This window comes from Carassius gibelio, chromosome A3, assembly GCF_023724105.1.
Source record: "Carassius gibelio isolate Cgi1373 ecotype wild population from Czech Republic chromosome A3, carGib1.2-hapl.c, whole genome shotgun sequence".
Lineage (NCBI taxonomy): Eukaryota > Metazoa > Chordata > Actinopteri > Cypriniformes > Cyprinidae > Carassius > Carassius gibelio.
Genome location: NC_068373.1, coordinates 397,275 through 422,657, shown reverse-complemented (window position 1 = coordinate 422,657; position 25,383 = coordinate 397,275). Strand labels below are relative to the sequence as shown.

Sequence of the window (25,383 nt, the reverse complement as noted above, 5' to 3'; positions counted from 1 at the left end):
CGCACGCTTCTTGAGGTGAACGATTGGAATGAAAAAGAACGCTTGTGTGTATCATCGTGAATAACAGTGGATAGATTTTTTTGGCTGGATGTGCTGGGTTTACAGTGAACTGGGCAGATTCAACACGTTTGTCATTATAAAGCAAGACGCCATGACAAGCTGTCATCCTCTGGTCAATAACCACGAGTCACAGAAGCCCTCAAAAGAACAGCCAGAGCACTGGGGTGGAAGACTAATCGATTTAATTCTATCTCTCTCTGCTTTATTTCGTTTTCACGCATTCATACATACCCTGTACAGAGAACGAGCAAATGAGTCCGAAAACCAAGACACAAAATCCTATGAAAATACGTTTTCCTTTGTGTCAGCAGACAGTTCAGAACAGTCACAGACAGAAATGTATTTAGCACAGAGAACAAATAACATAGATGTCTGTTGTTATTTAAATTACTTCATACTGGCCATGTCCCTTTTTAAACGTTATTGAAATCTTCATGTTCCAGAAACACTGGACACAATTCACATATTTCTCAGTTAACACGCACACATACATTTTCACAGGAGGCTTAATGATTTTTAAAGATTCATGGGAAAACAGATTTATTTTTTTGTGCTTTCTGATCATAAGAGAGTTTCACTCTCATAGGTTGTATGTGCAGTCTATTAGATTATTGGAAAAAAAATCTATGTATATATTTTGGCACAAGGCAGGCAAACTAGAGCAGGAGGTAAAAGGGAGTGTGAATCGAATAGTCAAATTAGCTCAAACCAACATGGCAGAAATTAGAAATGCCATCCACTATCTGGTCACTGCTGGCATGGACATCTTCATGAATGTCCTGGGACAAACAGATTCCATCTTTGTGTAAAATAAAGGGAGAAAACATTGTCCTCCAGATTGGTGATAGGAACAGTGTGCACACTATTAAGAGCACTCACAACATTAAGAGAACCAGGGAAGAAACATGTACACAAAAGGTAGAGAGAGAGAAAGAAACAGAGTAATCTTCTGTTTTCTTAAAAATGTTCCAGTTTCCGTCATTATTGCTTAAAGATTGAATTTCACTGAACTGAAAAAGAAACATAAAATCCCAACAAACAACCTTGAAGATATTTTGGAACTGTTACTTTTGGACAACATGTAAAATCAGCCACCTACCAGAGACCAGCGTCACAGTCATATGTATCATAAACAGCCATATCTGCTTTGTGGACCTCATGAGGACGACAACTAGGAATGGTGCGGTTATGTGTTCTTGTGCCTCAAGAAAGCATGAAGGTATCCCACTGATGGACCAGTGTTATTTCTCATTCACTAGTCTTTTCTTGGAACTTATGGAGAACAGTTTGACATTTAGGAGTTATCAAAACACACACACACAAATAAGAGATTTGATTCATGTCCAAGCAAAGTCCTTGTTCTAAAGTGTCCACAGAAAAAAATGCAGAATTTGTCCATGTTGTGCCTCTTGAAGTGTCAATATGGCTGTTGATAGTAAGCTCAGTTCAAGGCCCCAGGCTTCATTCCCTCAAGGGCAAACCATTCTCTGAAAATCAGGAGCCCTGAGTGGGCTTGAGCCTCACCCGTGACTCCAGGCTCTGCGGCCTTGTCTGGGTGTCCGAGTCTCAGCCCGTTTTTAGCAATATTTCTTATATTCCGTTGCTTTCTTACAAGCACTTTGATTTACAATTTGACGTAAAAACTACATAATCTTATCTACTTCGCATTAGATTATCTCCTTATTTCAGTATGCATGTCTCTGCAGAAATGGTGACAAAAAGTAATAACTTCAAGTAGAGCACGTTCTTATTATCACATAAATAACAATAACCAGATAAAGAATCTACATTAAACATTTCATAAAATTCTACATATTTACTCTAACTGTATATATTATAAATGTTAATGATTCACTTTTAAAAGCTGTATTCATAAAATATGTACAAAAAGCTCTTTATGCTAGGGCACGTTTAAAAAAAAATGATGAAAAATGGTTTCAATCAAACAACATAGACTCAACAGTAATGTCTAATTCTACATGTCTGAAGACAGAAAATCAGTCTTAGTCCATCCAAAACCATCTGGGGCAAAGCAACGTGACCTGGTTCAGACTGACAAGAATACTTGTGTAGACTTGTAGCAGGAGAGTTTAATATATCTGAAATTTAACACGTTGCTATTCAAGTGTAATCTGAAATTACACCTGCATCCTCATTTTAACAGTACTGATGTATTTTCAGTGACCGCCATTATGTTTTGGCAATGGCTCTTCTATGTAAATAAATCAATGATGCTTCTAGAATCGAAAATGTTATTCTGAATAAGATCAGGAGTAGTGAACTCATGACACACACACACAAGCAAATAACATGGTAACGTTTTAGATCTAAATCAAGATGGGATGCGGAGAGATTTTTGACAGGCACACTGACCTTTGTGAGGCCGTAAAGAAGAAATACTGAGAGCAAAATATGCAGACATAAAAGGCCACGTCAAACTGTGACTGAACCGTAATCATCTCATCTGAGGTTGTGTGTGTGTGTGTGTGTGTGCATCTGCAATCTCAAATCATCTAATCTATGCATCAACACTGAGAAAATTACGACACTGATTGGGACAAGTGTGTGTGTGTGTGTTGCCTTGCTACCAAACTGTCAAGTTCATATATTAGACTAGTACTCTGTGTTATTCTGTTATTACCCATGACAGAAAGCCTTGGCATCTGTAAACTGACAGACCAATGAGCTTTGTGTTTATAACAAAAGCCGGTCAGATGAGGTTACTCAAAATGTGTGCGAATACACAGACCAACGGCAATATATCCACGTGGAACGACAAGAAAACAGACTGATAACAATTTAAAATACTTAAAAATAAAAGGATCAAGTAAAGGGATGTTTGCATCTCCTCACTAAACAAACAGCTAATGCAGTTATAGGTCTCTAAAATTATCTTTCCTCTAATAAATTCTAGAATAAAAACCTGATTAATATCTGTATAATGATAAATATCTCATAAAGCAAAACTAAATATCCTTCTTATAGCTCTTTCACTCCTTTATGAGTCTTGTCCTATCCTTAAAGCGTTCATCTGCATAGTGGGCTGGTGTTATCAATGAGGCCCCGCCCATATTCCCATATATGGTCTTGCTCTCTCTCTCCCTCTCACACACTCTCTCTCCCTTTGCTGCATAGTTCAAGAGTGACTCTTTCAGAGTCACAGTTTTTGAGGAGGACAGGGAACACTATGGGAGTGTGTGTTTGTGTTTATATACTTAAGTGTATACAGTTTGGAGAGAGAAGGAGCACAGACAAAGTTTGCACAGAGACCGTCAGTACTGAGAACTGATCATAAGACTAAATCACGTGAATGTGCCCCTTGTTGTGAGAGCGTGCTTGCATGGTTTCGAGGTGATCAATAAGGGGAAAATATGATGGGAGTGTGGGTTGCTCTCAGAGGTCCGGGCGCTGGCCTAAAGAGGGCAGGGCCGAGGATCGGCGTCTGAATGAAAGTAGTGCCCGGCGGGTGTCGCAGTCCAAGATGATTGGCTGTGACTGCGCAGAGGGTGGGTGGAGTTATGGGGGAGGGAAGGAAGCTGGCGGTCAAATTTTTTGTCAATTGCTTCTGTAGAGCCAGTTTAGTCTGAGAGAGAGAGAGAGAAAAAAGAGATACAGAATTAATCATTATGCAAAAAACAAAAAACAAAAAAACGTGTCACAAAGATATTTTTAATGGTGCAGATTTCTTTGCCACTGCTGTACACTGAAAATTTGGTGGTGAAACAATTTGCACTCAGAAATTGTTAGTAAAACCTGAAATGGTATGTTCTTGTAAAAAATAATGATAATAATTAAAACAAAATCATAACCATAATATATATATATATATATATAATTGTATAATCTGTATTTCAAACTTCATTATTATTTATATTTTCTTCAAAATCAATGATCCCTCCATATAGGCTAAAATATTTTCTGTATTTCTAATATTTCTTCTGCAACTATGACAAAACTATTTCTATTAACAGAAACTGTATATTAAACCGAATTAACCACGATTCATTTTGTGTCATTTTCTATCATTTTCTCTTTTCTGTAATTTTGATATATATAATCATGCCGTTGGTTAATCTAAAGTTGTGATATGGTGCAGAGGTTATAAACTACATCTTTAAGAGACTGCTAATGGGGTTTAAGTTGTGTCGCTCACCTGTGAGGACAGAGAGGAGAGATTGCATTGGTTGATAACTTTCTTCAGAGCAGACACTGCGCCTCCCGCATAACTGTTCCATCTGACACCCTGCTGGAACAGATCAGGAGAGCTGCTATAATCATGTTTGTGTAGCAGACATTAAAATTGTCTTAATTATTCAAAATTACTCCTTGTATCATGAAGAGCTTGTTTCCTAGCATCCTCCCCCGAGTAACTTCCTCTCTCTTTTTCCTTTCCTCTCTGTCATGCTGAGAAAAGGTTTGCTTAATTATATTGTCCTGTCAATCATCATCAGTCCTATTGTTTATAATGAACTCTGGGTTATAATATCTATTTGTACTACATAATCATGATACAATCTATAATTTTTTTTTTTTACTCAGTACTCTGTAATGGTCAGCTGAATATGACCATTATATTTACACACATATATTTGGCGGGTGCTTCTATCAGCAGTTCATGAAATCTCTGGGAATTGAACTTATGACTTTGACATTGCTGGCACCATGCTATCCTACTATTTGAGCTACAGGAACACATCTTTACTATTAGCATGTAAATCCCGTTCTCACCGAGGCTGCTGAGGTAGGCTGACTCTTGGTATGAGGGTTGAACTTGGGCTTCGGGGGTTTCCCAGCCAGTCTATCCTTATGCCTTCGACTGTTCATATGCTAAACAAATACAGAAATAAAGGTTTATTTTTAACTGTGCATTTTCAAGCCTGACATATCACACCCATGGTGTTTTAATAATGAGATACTTGGTCAAGATAAAATAAGAGCAGTGTTTCCTTTTTTCTAAAAAATATTTTCCTAAAAAACCTTTTAATACCTTTCACCTCTTTCCTTCCCCTCTTTCTTTTTCAACAGGCTTCATGTTGTTTACTTTACACTTCAGAAACAACTTAAGGGAAGCATGAAATACCATTAAATGTCATGTTCCTCAGGCCTGAGCAGACACCAAACTAACACACACACACAAGCATAATGACTCATCTCGGACTGATTAGTGTGTTACTGTTACATTGAAAACTCAACCCAGCTATACCAGATAACAAACGTGGCACAGTAGATGTGTTTCCTCTGAGAAAAGACAAACAGTCAATGCCAACAGAATAAATCATGTGCCTGTCAATGGTGTAAATGATTTTCAGCAGCAATTTTTTCAAGGGATTGTCAATTTCTAGAAGTCCATTCCTGACTGGATAAAATAAGTCTGAAATGTAGTTACCTGCTTCTAAAAACACAGCTAGTTAGGCTAGGTTAGGTAGTAGAGAACACAGGAAACGTGAAAGAGGCTAGATTTTAATTTGAGCCTAAAATGGCATTCCATGTTACTTTACATTTTTATTGATATTCCAGTGTGTCACATACATAAGTGCAAATTAGTTTTATGTTACCTGGCTGAGTTGAGTCTCAGAGTTAACATGGATCTCGCAAACTTCACAGTAGAAGCTCTTGCTGGCCACGCCCACACTCCCCTTACTGGCCAATCGCTTGCTTTTACATGAGGGGCGGGATGACAGTGTCTTCCCTCGTCGCCGTGGCAACACACTCTGGCCTTCCATCATTAGTTTATGTTTGGTGCCTGTGACGTTCAAAAAGGCAATTCACATGACAAAGTTCACTTATTTATATGCACAAATAAACTAAATATATGGGGTGAATTTATGGAATTATCTTGAGATCAAAAATGTGTAAAACAACTACTAAATTTATGTAAGTGTTAAAAACAAAGGTTTTGAATAAGTATGCAATAATGTTCTATAATGGCGTCTATTGTTACAATATTGATTGTTAAAAAATGTTTTAATGAAAAGATACACTTTTTGTTAGATTATATTGCAATTATTGTTTATTATAGAGTTGATGAAATATTAATGCTGTATGGTGAAAAGATCTCATAGATTATTCTCAGATTATTCACATTTGTTTATTAATTTATGGGGTTGATTCATGAGTTTTCAAACCAAAATAAGTAAAAATACACTTTCATTCAAAAGTACGGTCAGTAAGAATGTAATGTTTTTGAAAGAAGCCTCTTAAGCATTTATTTGATCACAAATAATATTAAAACGGTTATATTATGAAATATTATTACAACTTCAAACAGCTGTTTTCTATTTTATTATATTTTCTATTTTATTTATTTTGTAAAGCTGTAAAAAATGTAAAGCTGAAGTCATCTTTACTGACACTTTTGATTATTATTATTTTTTTTAATTTTTACTGAATTCAAATGGTAAAGTAAAGTATGGTAAAGTAAATAAATAAATAAACAGAGAAACAGAGAAATCAAGAAAAAGAAAGGAGAATATATGCACCACTATTGTGAGCATCCATCTGAACGGTGGAGTTAACTGTGACTTTGCAGACGGGGCAATGCAGATGTTTTTTGGTCTTTTTGGGGTCCTTCTCTGCCGGTGTGTCCTCCGTAGGGTTGTCCTGCTGTGCAGCTGTCTCGCTGGTGGCAGCGGTGGGTTCGAGCGGACCGTCCGGGTTCTGGAAGTAAGGGGAGGACACAGACAGGTCTGCAGACGAGACCTCTGATATAGGTGTCAGGACCACCGAACTAAAGTGAGCATCATCCACCTTCAGGACAGGATCGGAGTCACAGACAGCAGCTGAAGAGAGAGAGAAAGTGATGGACTATTTGTTACTGCATGTTTGAGTTTTTAAGTGTTTGAGTTTCTATTCAAAGGATAGTTACTCTCACTCATGCCAGTTCAAACCTGTTTTATCAATAGATCAAAACTTTATCATGACCTCTACTGGACCAAGATTTGAATATTGGTCAAATGGTTTTAGGTGACATGGAAAATAGTGTACAGTACACCATTTCTGGGAGAACTATTCCTTTAATCCCTTTTTAAAAGCATGTGAATCTGTGAATAGCAGATTTCAAATCAGTTACCTACTGAGCAAACGAGTGACTATCATTGAGATGAACAGGAAATCTAACCAATAGCTCTTTCCAGGTATTTTAGACCACCATGATTTGAAATATGCCACAAAAAGGCAGACACAGACAAAGAATAACAATAAACCATCTGGGAGACATTGGTAAGTTACTTGTGTGTGTACAGTATTGTTCAAAATAATAGCAGTACAATGTGACTAACCAGAATAATCAAGGTTTTTAGTATATTTTTTATTGCTACGTGGCAAACAAGTTACCAGTAGGTTCAGTAGATTGTCAGAAAACAAACAAGACCCAGCATTCATGATATGCACACTCTTAAGGCTGTGCAATTGGGCAATTAGTTGAAAGGGGTGTGTTCAAAAAAATAGCAGTGTCTACCTTTGACTGTACAAACTCAAAACTATTTTGTACAAACATTTTTTTTTTCTGGGATTTAGCAATCCTGTGAATCACTAAACTAATATTTAGTTGTATGACCACAGTTTTTTAAAACTGCTTGACATCTGTGTGGCATGGAGTCAACCAACTTGTGGCACCTCTCAGCTGTTATTCCACTCCATGATTCTTTAACAACATTCCACAATTTATTCACATTTCTTGGTTTTGCTTCAGAAACAGCATTTTTGATATCACCCCACAAGTTCTCAATTGGATTAAGGTCTGGAGATTGGGCTGGCCACTCCATAACATTAATTTTGTTGGTTTGGAACCAAGACTTTGCCCGTTTACTAGTGTGTTTTGGGTCATTGTCTTGTTGAAACAACCATTTCAAGGGCATGTCCTCTTCAGCATAGGGCAACATGACCTCTTCAAGTATTTTAACATATGCAAACTGATCCATGATCCCTGGTATGCGATAAATAGGCCCAACACCATAGTAGGAGAAACATGCCCATATCATGATGCTTGCACCTCCATGCTTCACTGTCTTCACTGTGTACTGTGGCTTGAATTCAGAGTTTGGGGGTCGTCTCACAAACTGCCTGTGGCCCTTGGACCCAAAAAGAACAATTTTACTCTCATCAGTCCACAAAATGTTCCTCCATTTCTCTTTAGGCCAGTTGATGTGTTCTTTGGCAAATTGTAACCTCTTCTGCACATGCCTTTTTTTTAACAGAGGGACTTTGCGGGGGATTCTTGAAAATAGATTAGCTTCACACAGACGTCTTCTAACTGTCACAGTACTTACAGGTAACTCCAGACTGTCTTTGATCATCCTGGAGGTGATCATTGGCTGAGCCTTTGCCATTCTGGTTATTCTTCTATCCATTTTGATGGTTGTCTTCCGTTTTCTTCCACGTCTCTCTGGTTTTGCTCTCCATTTTAAGGCATTGGAGATCATTTTAGCTGAACAGCCTATCATTTTTTGCACCTCTTTATAGGTTTTCCCCTCTCTAATCAACTTTTTAATCAAAGTACGCTGTTCTTCTGAACAATGTCTTGAACGACCCATTTTCCTCAGCTTTCAAATGCATGTTCAACAAGTGTTGGCTTCATCCTTAAATAGGGGCCACCTGATTCACACCTGTTTCTTCACAAAATTGATGACCTCAGTGATTGAATGCCACACTGCTATTTTTTTGAACACACCCCTTTCAACTAATTCAACTAATTGCCCAATTGCACAGCCTTAAGAGCGTGCATATCATGAATGCTGGGTCTCATTTGTTTTCTGAGAATCTACTGAACCTACTGGTAACTTGTTTGCCACGTAGCAATAAAAAAATATACGAAAAACCTTGATTATTCTGGTTAGTCACATTGTACTGCTATTATTTTGAACAATACTGTATGTGTTATTTTACTTGTTAGCTGAAGAACAGTCTAACAGTAAGTAAGTGAAGGCAGAAAGCCAGCAGTAGAGCAGCATAAAAATATCCGCTCGAACATCTGAATGTCTGCTAGCTGAAATTTAGCTGTGGGCTAGTGTCCAAATTGGCAGAAATGTGCAGCGCACAGGAACACAAACACTAATATAGACACTTTCAGACTGACTGTTTTTGGTTATGCAACATTATTACGGCTGTGCTTTTACAGATTAGTGCTCATGTGTTGAACTTCAGACCTTTTCTTTAAGTCTGCCTTTGAAACTCAAGTGCTGTGTCCTTGTATTTGATCTATTCTGTTAAGAAAGAAGATAAGGGCCATAGCAGCCTGGGAAGTAAAAAATCTAATGAGGTGCTCTCAAAACCATGAATACCATGTTTTTGACCATCTAAACAAACATAAAAATGTTTAATAGAAACCTAAATATAGAATTTTGGCTCAATTTCGACCCAAATTTGAATAATCATTGATGGCTGTTCACCTTTGGCCTCACAGCTTTACATATTGTTCTGTTAAATCTATGTACCACACTAGCATTTTGCTAGAATGTTTTAAAATTGTCTTAAAAACATAAAATGGTGAAAATTCATCATATTTATCTGGCAGGGAATGTCCAGGAGTATGTGAAGTGTTTTAGATAAAAGCAAATGTAAAAATGTATAGAGCCAATTAGTCAAAGGACAACATGGACAGGCTGACATGCTTTCCTTCTTCAAAAGCATGAACAAGGAAAAAGAAAATACAACCCAGACTACATTAAACACAGGCTGAAATGAGGATAAACATGGTTTGTGATGACTACATTGTGTTTTCTGTTGTGAATTAGTGGCTGCTGATAAACCATTGAAATCCAGACGACATCCAAAAACCAAACACTAAAACTATAAAAAGGTTGTGTGTGATAATATTAATAAATATATATTTAGATATATACATTTTGGTATGAAAACTTGATGTCTGATGTTAAAAAAAGGGCTACTGAAGCAAAATCAGTCAAGAACAACACTAAAAAAAACAATTAATAACAAATGATCACTATTCCAGATGCTAATTAAGTCTGTATAAAACACCTCTCCTAGCAGGACTCCCTCCTACGTGGCACGTAATATGTGTTTATAAATTTGAAATGACTTTTACAGTCACTGTAGGAGTTCTTTTGCTGAGTAACAAAGAATTTAAACACGTGAAAGTGTTTATTTGGTGAGTGACCCAATGGGCTGTTTTTGCAGATCTGCTGAATTCCCCCCTCTCTGGGGAATCAGATAGACTCATCCTTCTGTGCCTCTATGATATTTAGATTATACCAGTTCTCCTAAAGGGGGGTCTCTGAGGGGGTATAGGGGAAGAGTGTGAAGAAAATAGAACAGAAAAAAAAGGAAAATAGAACAGGAAATGGAATTGGAAGGTTGTGTGCTACTGTCTGTGTGTGTGTGTGTGTGTGTGTGTGTGTGTTTGTGTGTGTGTGTGGGAGGTTTTCCTTCACACCTGAAAAATGTGTGAAAGTTAATGAAATGGAGAGAATTGCCTTGGGTAACACTCGGTGCCCATCTCCCTTTGGAGTGAGTGTGTGTCTTGCAGCACGCTTGTATAACTGATCCTCAAAGACTAAAACTCTTTTTAAATCTTTCCGTTTTGGACAGCTCACTCTTTGCAAAGACATGCAATTTGACACATACGGGGATGGATGTGGAAGAATGGAGTGATGGACAGGGAAGAGAAGAGGATAGAGCATGATGGCTATATTTAACTCTCGCTTTGTACATTTTTTTTAAATACTGCACTTATTTATACTACATCAGCAAGCTCATGATGAAAATGATCCATGACATCTGACAGCAAGAGCATTCAAAGTGTTTCAATAGCTGTTATAAAATGGACCCCTTCCTCTATAGAAATTTCTAGAACCCCCCTCCCATCCTCTCTTTCCATTTCAGGCAACTTATGGCTGTTAATAACAGCTGACATGCTTGTAGAGTTGTGATTGGCCCCTGCAGCTGCAAGCTTAATGACAGAACAGTGCTAATTTCATCAGACAATCAGCTCAATTTGAGTGTCTGTGTGTGTGTGTGTGTGTGTGTGTGCGCGCGCGCGCGTTAGCAAAAGAGCATTTCAGAATTGCAGATTAGCTCTCGTGTGTGTTAACATATGTGAGACGACACTGGGTTTAAGAGCGTGTTATCTGTTAAATGAGAGTGTTAACTCATCAGTTGACCAAAAAAAAAAACACATGGTAACTGATTGATGCTCTGAATGCACATATGTTGAAGCAGGGATGGGTCACTAGTCAAGTGATGTTGAATAGTTTATCTGCATTGTTTCTTAATAAAAAATACAACACACACACACACACACACACACTGTGCTGTAATATATATTTTTTATAAAAGTATAAATATATTAAATGTTAAATATATACAGTAAATATGTAGAATATATAACAAATAAATAAATAGATGTAAGAAATTTTGTTGAAATGTTTGTTACAACACATTAAATAAAATAAAAATCACATATAAAGATTCAAATAAATGTAAGTTTTCAGTCTAAATACATCTTAGTAAAATATTATCATTCATCTTTTTTATATACACTACAAATGTATAAATAATATTGTAAAATATATATAACAAAACACATAGATACATACACACATACATTAAATATAAAATCATTTAATGGGGCACTACAATAATGACTGAAATAAATAAATAAAGGCCTGCCTCAAGCGGTATCATTGGATTGACCCCTTTTTTTATAATGTATGAAATATTGTTTCTTAAATCCAGTAAATATGCATTATGAATCATTATTGGCAATATTTAAGTTATTCTTGCTTTTACTTTATCAAAATAGCAAAGATTTCACATTAAGTTCTTCTAATTCATCAAGAGCACATAGCTAATCCACCAGGGGGCAGAAGATATATAGTAAATTATATACAAAAAGAAAAAAAAGCACCATAATGATGTAGAAACCTTAAAAAGTCACATTAATTATAAAAAAAAATGCTATTAGCAGTTCAACAATGTGACTAACATAAATACACCCTAAAAACTGCTCAAACTGGGGTCAGGTGAACTCGAATATCTCCCTTATAAGACCGATTAGAGATTCATGCAAGCCACTAGTAAGTCCATTTTGAAAATATGTATTTTTCCAAATAGTTAATATGAAGAATGCATTAGCATGTGCATGAGAGCTAATCCAAACACAAAGGCTTTGTGACAAAATTGCAATAGCTAATCTTCTGATTCTCCATCTCTGTAGCTCTTTTAAACTCTCTCCAGCTCTCTCTTATCTAATCTCTCCTTTTCTTCCAGTCTGATTGTATGCTCCGTCTCACCGTTGTGTTGCCATGAATGGGGACGAGTATTAAAATGTGATTTGATGAGCTTGCTGTTCTTGCTTTCTATCTTTTTGCCCTATCCATCCACTTTCATTTGCTCTCTTTCTCTTTTCGCTTGGTTTTTTCTTTCATACTGAAGGTCTTGTAGCAGAAGGATATGAAGTTTCTGACTCCCTCTCTCTCCATTTTTTTCCTTAATCGTATCCCTTGGGCCCATATTCGGGCTGCCTTTCAAATCATATTCTATAGAGGCTGGGCAGAGGAGGAAAAAGAAAGAGTTTAAAAGGGACAAAAAGGTAGAGATTATTGGAGAGGGATGGCTCAAAGCTCTCTGTCGGCTTGTTGTTCTGCTCTCTGTGTCACAGTACTTCCCCGTGACAAGAGGAAAGTCAAGTCTTTTATTCAGAAATGAAATCTCCTTAATATAAAAGACAGATCATGAAGAGCAGGACTGGAGGATATTCACAGCAGTGAAGGAACTACAGACAAGCTAAATGCACGATTCATCCAAAATGCATATTAAAATAAAAAGTTGTCTTTGTTTTCTCCAGACATTCTTGAGGTAGTCACAAACGAACACTTGCTGGCCCAGATGTTCTCTCATTGCATTTAATGTAATCAAGATGCTTTTTTAAAAGATTGTCAAATAGTAATTTACAAGAAGTAAAAGCAGTAAAACCAATATTGTGAAATATTATTACAATTTTAAATAACTGTTTTGTTTTAATATATTTTAAAAAGGAATTTATTCCTGTGATGCAAATTATGATCACATTAAATAACATTTCTCATTATGATCAATGTTGAAAACTGTTTTTGCTGCTTATAATGTTTGGGAAACGCATAACACATAACCATTCAAAAGTTTGGGGTAAGTATGATATAAAAAAAAGAAATAAAAAAATCCTTTTTTTTTTTTGCATGGGCATATTAAACATTTGAATATTCTCATGTTGAGAAATAGGTGATACAATGTAAGGAAAATGTGTGTGATCAAGGGAATTTTTTAAATGTAATTCTTATTTGACGTTCAATATCTCATGAAAAAAATCAGGCAGGAGAAAATGTATTTTTGGGGATGTTCCCCAACATGTGTGCTGTATTTGAAATTAATTTTGAGGTGATATCATGAAGTAATCAAAAGTTACAGCATTTGAATTGAAACCAAGGTAGCCTTTCTCTTAGCCCTTGACAGTATTGAAATTGTTGTTTTGAATTTGAAGTAATTCCTCACTCAAGTTTAGTCAAAGCCCCAAACAATTATACTTGTTTTGTTCTACTCGATGATACCTTTCAAATAACATATGATACATGACTATCTGTTTCATAATGTTACAAATAAAAGCGCAAACTGGAAGTACAGTTGTTTATTGTATAAGCACGCTGGTCTGGTTTAATTTGTTACAGCTCTATGAACAAAAATCATTTGATCTGATGGACGGATTATGGTAAATTTGGGCTCTTTAAAATCGGGAGAATATTTTGAAAAGTTTTCTACGATCTATGTATGTTTTGAGAAGTTATGAATAAAAACACAAGCTGAAGCATGCCCGTCTGATTTAATGTGTTACAGTTCTGATCAATGGATTATGGTAAATTTGGCCTCTTTTTAATTTAATTCTGTGAGGTTTTTCAAGATCTATGCATGTTTTATCAAGTTATATACAAAAACTCCACAGGAATGCAACCTCTGATTTTTTTATGTCCTAATTAAGTTTTTTTCTGTTATAGCTCTATGAGTGATATCTTTAGATGTGACACTGTCCTTAATAAGCAACTTGGGCCCAAAACTAAAGTGGTACCCAGATTTCTATTTAAAACAAATGCTGTTCTTTTGACCTTTCCATTCATCAAGGAACCCTGAAAAAATGTATCATGATTTCCACAAAAAAAAAAAAAAAAAAAAAATAATAATAATAATCATAAAATTAGAAGAAGAAACATTATTAATAATTGAGCACCAAGTCAGAATATTAGTATGATTTTGAAGGATCATGTGACACTGAAGACTGGAGTAATGATTACAACTTTACCATGACAAAAACAAATTACATTTGTAATTATATTGAAATAGAATTTTTAAAATAATACAATAATTATAAAATAATAATATTTCACAAAACTAAAATTTTTGGTGTATTTTTTTATCAAATAAATGCAGCCTTGGTGAAATACACTCACCGGTCACTTTATAAGGTACACCTGTTCAATTGCTTGGTAACAAACTGCTAATCAGCCAATCACATGGCAGCAACTCAACATTTAGGCATCTAGATGTGGTGAAGACGACTTGCTGAAGCTCAAACCGAGCAAAAGAATGGGGAAGAAAAGGGATTTAAGTTACTTTGGACATGAGATGGTTGTTGGTGCCAGACGGGGTAGTCTGAGTATCTCAAAAACTGCTGATCTACTGGGATTTTCACACACAACCATCTCTAGGGTTTACAGAGAATGGTCCGAAAAAGATAAAATATCCAGTGAGCAGCAGGTGTGTGGACCAAAATGCCTTGTTGATGTCAGAGGTCAGAGGAGAATGGGCAGACTGGTTAGAGATGATAGAAAGGCAACAGTAACTCAAATAACCACTTGTTACAACCAAGGTATGCAGAATACCATCTCTGAACACACAACACGTCGAACCCTGAAGCTGATGGGCTACAGCAGCAGAAGACCACATCGGGTGACGCTCCTGTCAGTTAAGAACAGGAAACGGAGGCTACAATTCACACCTGCTCACCAAAATTGGACAATAGAAGATTGGAAAAACATTGCCTGGTCTGATGGGTCTCAATTTCTGCTGCAATATTCAGATGGTCGGGTCAGAATTTGGCATAAAGAAGATGAAAGCATAGATCCATCCTGCCTTGTCTCAACAGTTCAGGCTGGTGCTGGTGGTGTAATGGTGTGGGGGATATTTTCTTGACACACTTTAGGCCCCTTAGACCAATTGAGCATAGTTTAAATGCCAAAGCCTACCTGAGTATTGTTGCTGACCATGTCCATTCCTTTATGACTCCAGTGTACCCATCTTCTGATAGGGATAATGCTCCAATTAACAAAGCTCAAATCATCTCAGACTGGTTTCTTGAACATGAGAGTTCACTTTACACTTGCCTCCACAGTCACCAGATCTCAACCCAATAGAGCAGCTTTGGGACATGGTGGAACGAGAGATTCACATCATGGATGTGCAGCCGACAAATCTGCAGCAACTGTGTGATGATATCATGTCAATACGGACCAAAATCTCGAAGAAATATTTCCAACACCTTGTTGAATCTGCCACAAAGAATTATATTAAGGCAGTTCTGAAGGCAAAAGGGGGTCCAACCCGGTATTAGCAAGGTGTACCTAAAGTATAAAGTATATATGTGTGTGTGTGTGTGTGTGTGTGTGTATTTATATATATATATATATATATAAAATTATGCCTGTATGATCATAGCCATTATATCATTTTGGTAACACGCAGAAACGAGAGTCTATCATTGTCCCATGTTAAAATGAGCTGAATATTCTTGACTCTGAGAGATTACAGAATTACAGAAGTTAAATATGTTGCAAATGTGTTTTATGTTGTCTGTAATAAATTTAAATCGTTTCCTGCAGTAACAAAAAGGCTCACTCATGCAGTGAATCATCCGTGAGTTCACTTACTTTCCTCCATGGCGGTGTCATCCAGCAGGGCAGGAAGTGGATCTGGAGCGCTCGTTTTCACTCTGCTGCTGTCTCTCTCCCTTTCCCTCTCTCGGTCCTTCTCTCTGTCTCGGTTGTGATGTGTGTTGTCGAGTTGTCGCCTCTGCTGTTTGTTCTTCTGAGCCTCTAAAGCTTTCAGCTTACGAGCATGTTTATGGCCTTTATAATGAGCCTCAGCCTGATTCTAGGGAAATACAGATAGAAAAAGACAGTATAAGGAATGCAAAACCTTAACGAAGCTTCTCACATTTACAGAAACATGCAGACATTTAAACTACCAGTCATGAGATTCACTGAATTGGTGTTTAGCATGATCCTGTATTTTCTATACATTTTAATGTCCTAACAACACTAAAATGTGTATATCTATATTTATTAAGTAGCCAGCATACATGAAATCTTAAAAACCTCCCAGGATGCACCTCAAAAAGTTAAAGAGAAGTCCAGGGTGTGCAGAACTGTTACCGAGGCTAAAGGAAATGAGACATTTTTGATTTTTGTTAAAGGGTTAGTTCACCCAAAGTCATTATTTACTCACCCTCATGTCGTTCAAAACCTGTAAGACCTTTGTTCATCTTCTGAACATAAATTAAGATATTTCTTATAAAATCTAAGAGCTTTCTGACCATGCATAGACAGCAATGCAACTGAAACGATCAAGGCCCAAAAAAGGTGGTTCAACCGTGATTTTATGAAGCTACGAGAATACTTTTTGTGTGCAAATAAAACAAAAATAATGACTTAATTCAACAATTTCTTAATCAAAGTCGGACATATAAGAGAATAAATTGTTGTATTAATTTGTTATTCTTGTTCTTATTTGTGCACAAAAAGTATTCTCGTAGCTTCATAAAATGAAGGATGAACAACTGATGTCAGATGGACTATTTTAATGATGTCCTTACTACCTTTACGAAGATGAACTAAGGTCTTACAGGTTTGGAATGACATGAGGGCAAGTACTTTTGGGTGAAATAACCCTTTAACTATTTTGTTGTGATTACATTATTCCCATACTGCTATTTGTGTTATTTCATAGTTTTGTTCTCTTAGTTATTATTCTTAAACCTGGAAAATATATACTAAACCTGGTCAAAATGCTTTGCATGATAACAGATATGCATATGGGACAAAAACAAAAACGTGCATATATGTTTAAGTGTCTACGCACACACAAACAGTGAGTATGAACAGTCTGCATTAGGGTGATAAGAGTAAATGCCCAGTGGAAGGCCCGAATTACAATAGCAGGTGTCAATTGAAATACACTGTATAATTATACTGTTGATAAATTTAGTGATTGGCATTGTGATGTATTCAAAGACACACATATACGTTGACTAACAGTACAACACCTCTTCAGTTAAAAAATATAAATGTTTCCAGACTCTTGCAATCATCTAGAGCCATAATCCAGATTCTGCAGAAATGTATAGTAATAATTCGGCATGTAATTAAAGTGAACATGAGCTGTTTACATGCTGAGCTGTGAATCCTTTATTGCATACCGAAATAATTTTAAAAGCTGAAATTGATTTGAAAATGACACTAACACAAAGCATAGAACTAACATTTTAAATTGCAAATGGAATGGCAGCTGGTTAATGTTTTTCGACTTGCAAATCAAAGCTAACACCTAGTTCATCGAGCAAATCTTGGGCTAATATCAGAGCAGAAATGAGTCTGTGGGCCCAGAGGGAGTAATCAACCCACTCAAATCCTCTTAAGTACTTAGCAGATGACCCTCATCTGGGGACAGAAGGGACAACACTGTCTGCTCTAAACAGATGAGGAGGAAGGATGTTTATATACTCTCCTGCTCACACACACTTATACATAACTATGTGTGCATATACTGTATATATATATATATATATATATATATATATATATATATATATATATATATATATATATATATATATATATATATATAAAAGATAAAAAGATCTTTTGAACTTTTTACTGGCAAATCAGCATATAGACAGATTTCTGAAGGATCACGTGACTCTGAAGACTGGAGTAATGATAATGACAAAACAGCTCTGACATCACAAATATATTACATTTTATAAAACGATAGAGAACAGTTTTTTTTTTAATTAAAATTTTGAAATTGTAATAATCTTTCACTACAAACACAGAGAGTTTAAACAAGCTATTTAATATTTCTACCAGCTTATAAATCAAATCTGTAGAGAAAGTTATAATAGAGAAAGTAAAATGAGACAAGAGGAAACAGACAAGACAGGCTAACAGAGAAACCAAAAGACAGATAAACAGAGAGAGAGAGAGAGAGAGATAGAGTATTGTACGGTGAACCACAAGCAGTGGGAAACTAATGAGCAATTGATAGACTTTCAGACGTCTAACTGAGCAAACGCTGTTGGGTTTCTCTCTCAGGATATATCTGGGCTAAAAATGCCCTTAACAGCAGTGAAAACCGAATAATAGAACTACAAATGACGTCCCAGTTCAATATTTTTCAACAGCTTGTCAGAAACATACAAATATACAATGATTAGTTGCACAGGTTAATTTTCATGGCTAAAATATTGATGTGAGCCAAATGCTACACTCTTAGAAGAAAATTTACCTTTTGAGGTTCCTGGAAATAAGACGATGGACTTATTTTGGACGAGTGACAGAATAGTAACCCAAAATGACAATATTCATCAAAATTCATGCAAACTGCCCAGAAACTGATCCAAGTGTCGCCCAGAGGCTGACAGAAACTGTAAGTGAGAGGGACATAACCCTTTCTGACAACACAAGCAGTATGAATCTGGCAATGGAGATAAGCATGCTTTCATTTTTCATGCAGATCATCTCAGTTGCGAGGATCTTCTCTTCACTCAAGCTCGCTGTCCAACACAGCACTGGACTTGCCAGAAACAACTAAGAACGTTAAAGCTGCATGGATCAAGTTATTTACGTACATACATAAACATAAAAAAAAGAAAAAAAAAGAAAAAGCTGTACTCTAAACCGTTATGTATTATGTTCGTTGTGGGACACACACATAAAAATTGATAAGGGATAAGGGGCAGGTGATTTTGACAGTTCAAACATTTTTTTCTCACTAAACAACCATGAAAGTAGTTCTTTTCACATCTTATATCTCAAGTCTTCCTAACTAATACAATAGCTTTTATTGAGGAAACAGGCAAAATTTTGTTGTTATGTACTATAAACCTGACGCTCTGAAAGTTCATGCATGGGCATAAATGTTGAGATCCAATAAAGGTGTCTTGTGTGTTACAACTAAATGTAAATGAGCTGCAGCAGAGGGGAAGATTTTCAGTGATCTACACTTTGGTTTTTGACAAAAGGCTATCATATTAGTGCACGAGTCATATTAACCACTTTTATAGTGCTATTTGGTAGGGGTGTTCCAATCAGGATTTTTGAGGCCGATCACGGAAAGCAGTATCTGCCGATACCGATACATATCATTTAAGCCTTCTTTTTGTCATTTACAACCAGTGTTTGGATTAACAGTAACGACGTTATTTTTTCAGTAACGGGGTAATCTAACTAATTACTTTCCCTGTCGTTATAACGCCGTTAACATTACTGGATGTTAAATGCGGTGCGTTACTATGCATTGATTTAATAAACTATGTAATCCGAACGCACCTCTAGTTCACAGAGCGAGTGAGGAGGTGGGTTGATTGATAACGAGATAAGCGATTATGATTGGCTAAGGCAGAGTCATATGTTTCATGGTAGCCAATCAGAGCCAGTGTTTTTACACACATGCCGGCACACGCACCAGCGGCGCCAAAAACACACACACACATGCTACAGCTAAACAGAGATTCGCAGCAGCAGCAGAGATGGCGAGTCAGGAGCAATCCGATGAAAAGTTGGCATTTTCAAGGTGGAGATATAAGCACTACTTCAAATTCATTGTGGTCAAAGGCAAGAACGTGCATGTAATGTGTGACATACGCATATATACAAAGCCAAAAACACTTTTCTTACAAAGATAATACACATGCTGTCTGTTGACGTGCAATAAATATAGAAAGTTATGTATGAACACCTATCTGTTCTATTCTCATTTCAACTGACTTGTGAAAACTGCTAAAAAAAAACTAAATAAATAAATAAATCTTTGACATTTAGCAACTTTTTAAAAAAAATTTTTACAGTAACGCAATAGTTACTTTCCCTGGTAACGAGTTACTTTTATTATAGAGTAATTCAGTTACTAACTCAGTTACTTTTTGGAACAAGAAGTGAGTAACTATAACTAATTACTTTTTTAAAGAAACGTTCCCAACAGTGTTTACAACTATATATAGTGATACTCCAATCAGGATTTTTTGAAATTTATTCAGGGCCTGAATTTCATTTTTGAAAATGGGGGCAATTCCCCTTTTAGGTGAATCTTGTGAGAGGGGAAGCAGCATGGACTGTGCTTTCACAGAAGAGTCCGCTACTGGTCCTTGGCTGTTTACCAGGGCAAAATTGGTAGCTGTTGTACTAAAGGCACAAACACAGCATTTATCCATTATTTTGATTTCAAATCCAAACATTGTCCCTGAAAATGCTTTATCAGCATTGCATTTTTTTATTTTTTTTTACACAGTACAATAATACAATCTTTAAGAGACATGTTTAAACACAATAAATAAAAGCAACACATTATTCAATGCTTTTACTTTTGTATTTACTTCTAGATTTATATATTAATTTGCTCAAGCAAGTGGCAAAACATTTAAACCTACTTTTCTTATGTTATCACAAACTTACCATTGACAGAAATAGTCAGCTCTACTGCCTTTCCTTTTTTTTTATATTTATTACACGCAATCCTGCCATTCATAAAGAATGAAGTTTTTCTTTCTTTCATTGCTAGATTTATCTAAAAGTGCCCTTTCTCTTTAAACCTAACCAAAAAGCCATATGTGTTGACTGTGAAACACAGTAGACTTTAATAATATGCATGTGTGGTGTAATTACTACATTTTTGCATTAATCCATGTCATATTTATTGAAAACAATGCGTTAACATGAGTGCGGAAAAAAAATATGCACCGCATACGCAATGCAAATGGAGTAAAGTGAACTTGAAGTGCGCGCTGCGAGTGTGCATGCGCAGAATGGTTAAACACGGGCAAGAATTAAAAAGTAATGCAATTTATAAACTTAAGTGAAGATGTGACACTGCTTCCATTATGCAAGTGAAAATTCCTGTGTCACCTGTGCAGCTTGCTTATAGACAAATGCGATGTGGGTAGATTTGAATCCATTTGTGTATTTTGAGAGTGAAAGAGAGAGCTTGCGGTGATACACTCCCACTGTTTGTGAAGTAACTTATTATTTAATGGAGAAAAATAGCATTATAATTATTTCACCTGTGCCAGACAGAGGCTGAGACGGCATGTCATGCCAAACATCTTGTGGCATCGTCTTCAGCTTGAGATAATTTTTTTGAGATTGGCCTTTTCAGAGACCGCCGATCAATTATCGGTCGATAGTGATCGGTAGCCGATCAATAGTCCCAATGAGATTATCGTTTAATAGTGATCGGTTGCCGATCAATAGTCCCAATGAGATTATCATTTAATAGTGATCGGTAGTCGATCAATCATCCCAATGAGATTATCGGTCGATAGTGATCGGTAGCCAATCAATCATCCCAATGTGATTATCGTTTAATAGTGATCGGTAGCCGATCAATAGTCCCAATGAGATTATCGTTTAATAGTGATCGGTAGCCAATCAATCATCCCAATGAGATTATCAGTCGATAGTGATCGGTAGCCAATCAATCATCCCAATGTGATTATCGTTTAATAGTAATCGGTAGCCGATCAATCATCCCAATGAGATTATCGGTCGATAGTGATCGGTAGCCGATCAATCATCCCAGTGAGATAATGGGTCAATAGTGTTCTTTAGCCAATCAATCATCGCAATGTGATTATCGTTTGATAGTGATCGGTAGCCGATCAGTCGGAGCACCCCTACTGTTTGGTGCTGAACAGCCTTGGTCACTTTGAAATGTTGTTGTACGCAAAATAACAGCATGACGATTCCTCAAAAATAATTTTGTCCTCAATTGAAAACAGCATATGGGTTGGAACGACACAGAAGTACAAATAATCACAGAATTATCATTTTTGGGTGAACATTATTACATGAAAATATTTTAATGAAAAGTCCTTTATTTTATGCAGCACCAATTTTATATAAGCAATGAGAAAGGCTGTGCTATACTGTATTCAACATAGTACCTTATTATTGCTTAATAGGTATTGGGTTACAGTAAATCTGCAGTAATTATAATAATAAAATAGAAGTCAATGAAAAGTACCATTTAACCAGTTAAATGTGTGTGAGAGAGAGAGAGAGAGTGAGAGTGAGAGAGTGGGATGTTAGGGACTGATAATTTCACATTATCAAAGACAAAGTAAGAAAACCAAAGAAATAAAGAAAGCAAAGAGACAAATGCTATAAGGGATGGAACAGCTTTTACCCATCCAGTGTGATGTTCACTGTCTGTCATCACAACTGCGCAGGGTAAAATACACACACACACTACACACTAACCGTGGAGTTGAAGCGCAGGTGGCAGATATTGCATGAGATGACCTGTTTTTTCTTCAGGGACTGAGGAACACCAAACGTATGGTTTATCACAGCCTTCTGCACCGGGTCCATCTGAGGTAAGGGTGAGAAACAATTATACAAATCACTTACTTCGAATCAACAGACTCACTCTCTGCTGATTCAAACACATTCCTTCTATCCCAGCAGCAACCCTAAACATGATGCCAGAGCCCAAGGGACTTTCCCTTGACACCCCTCGCCATGAGAACACACACCACATCACAATGACTCTGCAGCTGGTCACACGTCTATTTGTTTTAGAGCCTCAAGAATGTTCTTGTTGTTCATCTGCAGTCATCCCTGACCAGCTGGGACACTGCCAGGTCAATGTGTGTGTGTGTGTGTATCAGAGAGTGTATGTGTCTGATGAAGCCGCATTGTTGACTCTTGAGTACTGGAGAGGGTTAGGAGATGGTGGAGCATGATATTAATGCAGGAATGAAGGGGATGATGTGATGAGACAAGAGATGACACAATAGTAAAGAGAGGAGAGAAGAGAGGAGAAAATATGAGATAAGATGAGCAGAGCAGAAAACAAAAGTAAAGGTTAAAAAGATAATATGAGAACAGATTACACAAGATAAGGAAAATACACGAGATGAGCAGAGAAATAATGACAAGACAAAAGATGCAATAAAGAGATAAGAAATAAGATGAGAAGAGAAGGAGCAGTGAAAACAAAAGAAAAGGATCAAGAATAAATGTGAAGAAACAAGAAGAGAACAATGAGATGCAAAGCATAAAATCAAGAGAAGGGATAAGATGAAGAGTAGAACAGAAAATAAAGAGTTCTAGCAGTAAAATCAAAAGAGAAGAAAGAAAAAACGAAAAGAGACAAGAAGAGAAATAATGGGACAAAAAGCAGTAAGTAGTAAACTCGAGAGAAGAAGTGAGAAGAAAAGAGAAGAGAACAGACAAGAAATGAAGCAACATGAGATAAGAGACAACATGTCATAAGATGAAAAGTAAAGAGCCAATAAGAAGACAACCCAAGTTGAGAAGAGGAGCAGTAAAAACAAAGAGAGAGAGAGAAGAAAATAAAAGACGAGATGAGAAGAGAGGACCAAACCATCAGAAGATGAGACCAGAGATGACACATCATGAGATGAAAAGTCATGAATCAATAGGGAGACAATACAAGATGAGATGAGGTGTGAAAAAGTAGCTGTAAAGAAATGACATGACAAAAAGAAGTGAAAAGAGAAAAGGAGAGAAAAAACAGAGCAGAGAAGACTAGAAGAGCAGAGACATGAAGAACAGAGAAGAGATGAGAATACTAAAGCAGCAGTAAAGAGAAGAGAAGAGGAGCAGTAAGGTAAGCAAAGGAAAGCAGTGGAGGATAAGAGAGGAGAGAGGTCACTGACAGCTACTTTGCTGAAGAGACAGGTGCATTTATCACTCTAGTACACACACACACACACACAGAGAGAGAGAGACTGATCTGATCAAAAAGAGAACCTGAACCTGGCTATATACTGACAGCCCAAAGTTGCTATAAAGACGTGCTGTTGGTGTATATTATTTTTAATATATGTTACTATATATTATTTTTAGCCGACCAGCAGTGTACTCATGAATATAACACATGGAGTGTGTATTCCAGAATGCAGATATCAGAAGAAAGAGAACCCTGTTACACACAAACTGCCTTCAAAACTGCGCTCAGAGAGTCTGAAACTAAATCTAGATCCTAATCTGAGCTGCTGCTCGAGTCTTAAATCTAAAATTACTATCGAACACAATACACCTTTGTTTAGCGGCCCTTTTTGCAAACATTCTGCACTTTTAAAAATACCCTACAGTCTGCTGAATCGTTCCTGACATTTAGAGATGACATTTGGGACCCAACGCAATGCCTTTAAAATGTTCCGAGTTGACTTTAAACTTTAAATGATGACACATTTGGGAAGGTGAGGTTTAGAAAATAAAACCAAGAGAGTTAATTAACTCACAGTGTTGAAGTTGGGGAACAGGTTGAGGGGGGAGGAGCCACTGAGCCGGAAGGGCAGGAAGTGTTTCAGGTCCAGAGGGGTCTGAAGTGGGCGACCCTGCACCGGTAATGAGGCCAGCAGGGGGCTCCCCTGAGCAGCCATACCTGAGAACAGCAACAACAATAACCAACACATATAAGAGAAAATCACCACTTTACAGACCTAGGGCAAGAGAGTATTTAAATCAAGCAATTAGTGCACAAACACCATGACCAATGAAGAGAAAGGGGATATTTAATAACAGTCACACAGTTCAGTTAACCAAGATCAAATGAGTTTTAAACCATCATTATTCTGACACAAAAACACATCAAATTATCTGATTACAAATATTGCAATTAACTATTAAGAATAAATTGTTAACAATGCATGAAAAAGAAGGAATAATTAAAGTAAAAAAATCATCCCAAGAGGATCTAATATGATTTTTAAAAGAATCATATTGTTTAATGTTACCATTAAATTTGATGAATTTTTCGCTTTTGAACAAAACATTTCAAGTTGTTCATGATTGTTACAGTTTTAAAAATTCACAAAGAGAATGTAAGTAAATTCATAAAGTATATTCACTACTGACTTTCACATGCTTTAAAAAATTAATTTATAATGAATAATTAATTTATAATTAATTATACCCTATAACTAACCTGAATTTACATATAACACTCTTTACAAATGTAGTACATGACGAATTAATAGTTGACAAAAAAAAAAAACGTCTATCAACCATTTATTTTCAGCATTAAGACTCTAGGTTAAAA

The 25,383-nt window shown here is 36.5% G+C and overlaps 1 protein-coding gene across 1 annotated transcript; it reads right to left on the bottom strand.

The window, feature by feature from the left end:
- Positions 1 to 225: 225 nt before the first annotated feature.
- On the bottom strand, positions 226 to 24,772 carry LOC127943447 (zinc finger protein 385D-like). Its single transcript, XM_052539921.1, has 8 exons — positions 24,584 to 24,772; positions 22,572 to 22,682; positions 15,969 to 16,191; positions 6,540 to 6,839; positions 5,616 to 5,803; positions 4,789 to 4,887; positions 4,214 to 4,306; positions 226 to 3,643 (listed from the first exon to the last, which is right to left on the bottom strand). The coding sequence occupies exons 1-8, from the start codon at positions 24,755 to 24,757 to the stop codon at positions 3,416 to 3,418; spliced, it is 1,416 nt and encodes a 471-aa protein (XP_052395881.1). The 5' UTR covers positions 24,758 to 24,772; the 3' UTR covers positions 226 to 3,415.
- Between the last annotated feature and the right edge of the window lie 611 nt (positions 24,773 to 25,383).

Coding starts and splice junctions, on each gene's coding strand:
- LOC127943447 (XM_052539921.1), bottom strand. CDS start 24,757: ATGTGTTGGTTATTGTTGTTGCTGTTCTCAGGTATGGCTGCTCAGGGG. Junction 22,683..24,583: donor TGTTCCCCAACTTCAACACT/GTGAGTTAATTA, acceptor CCCTTACCTCAG/ATGGACCCGGTGCAGAAGGC. Junction 4,888..5,615: donor CTGAGACTCAACTCAGCCAG/GTAACATAAAAC, acceptor GTATTTGTTTAG/CATATGAACAGTCGAAGGCA.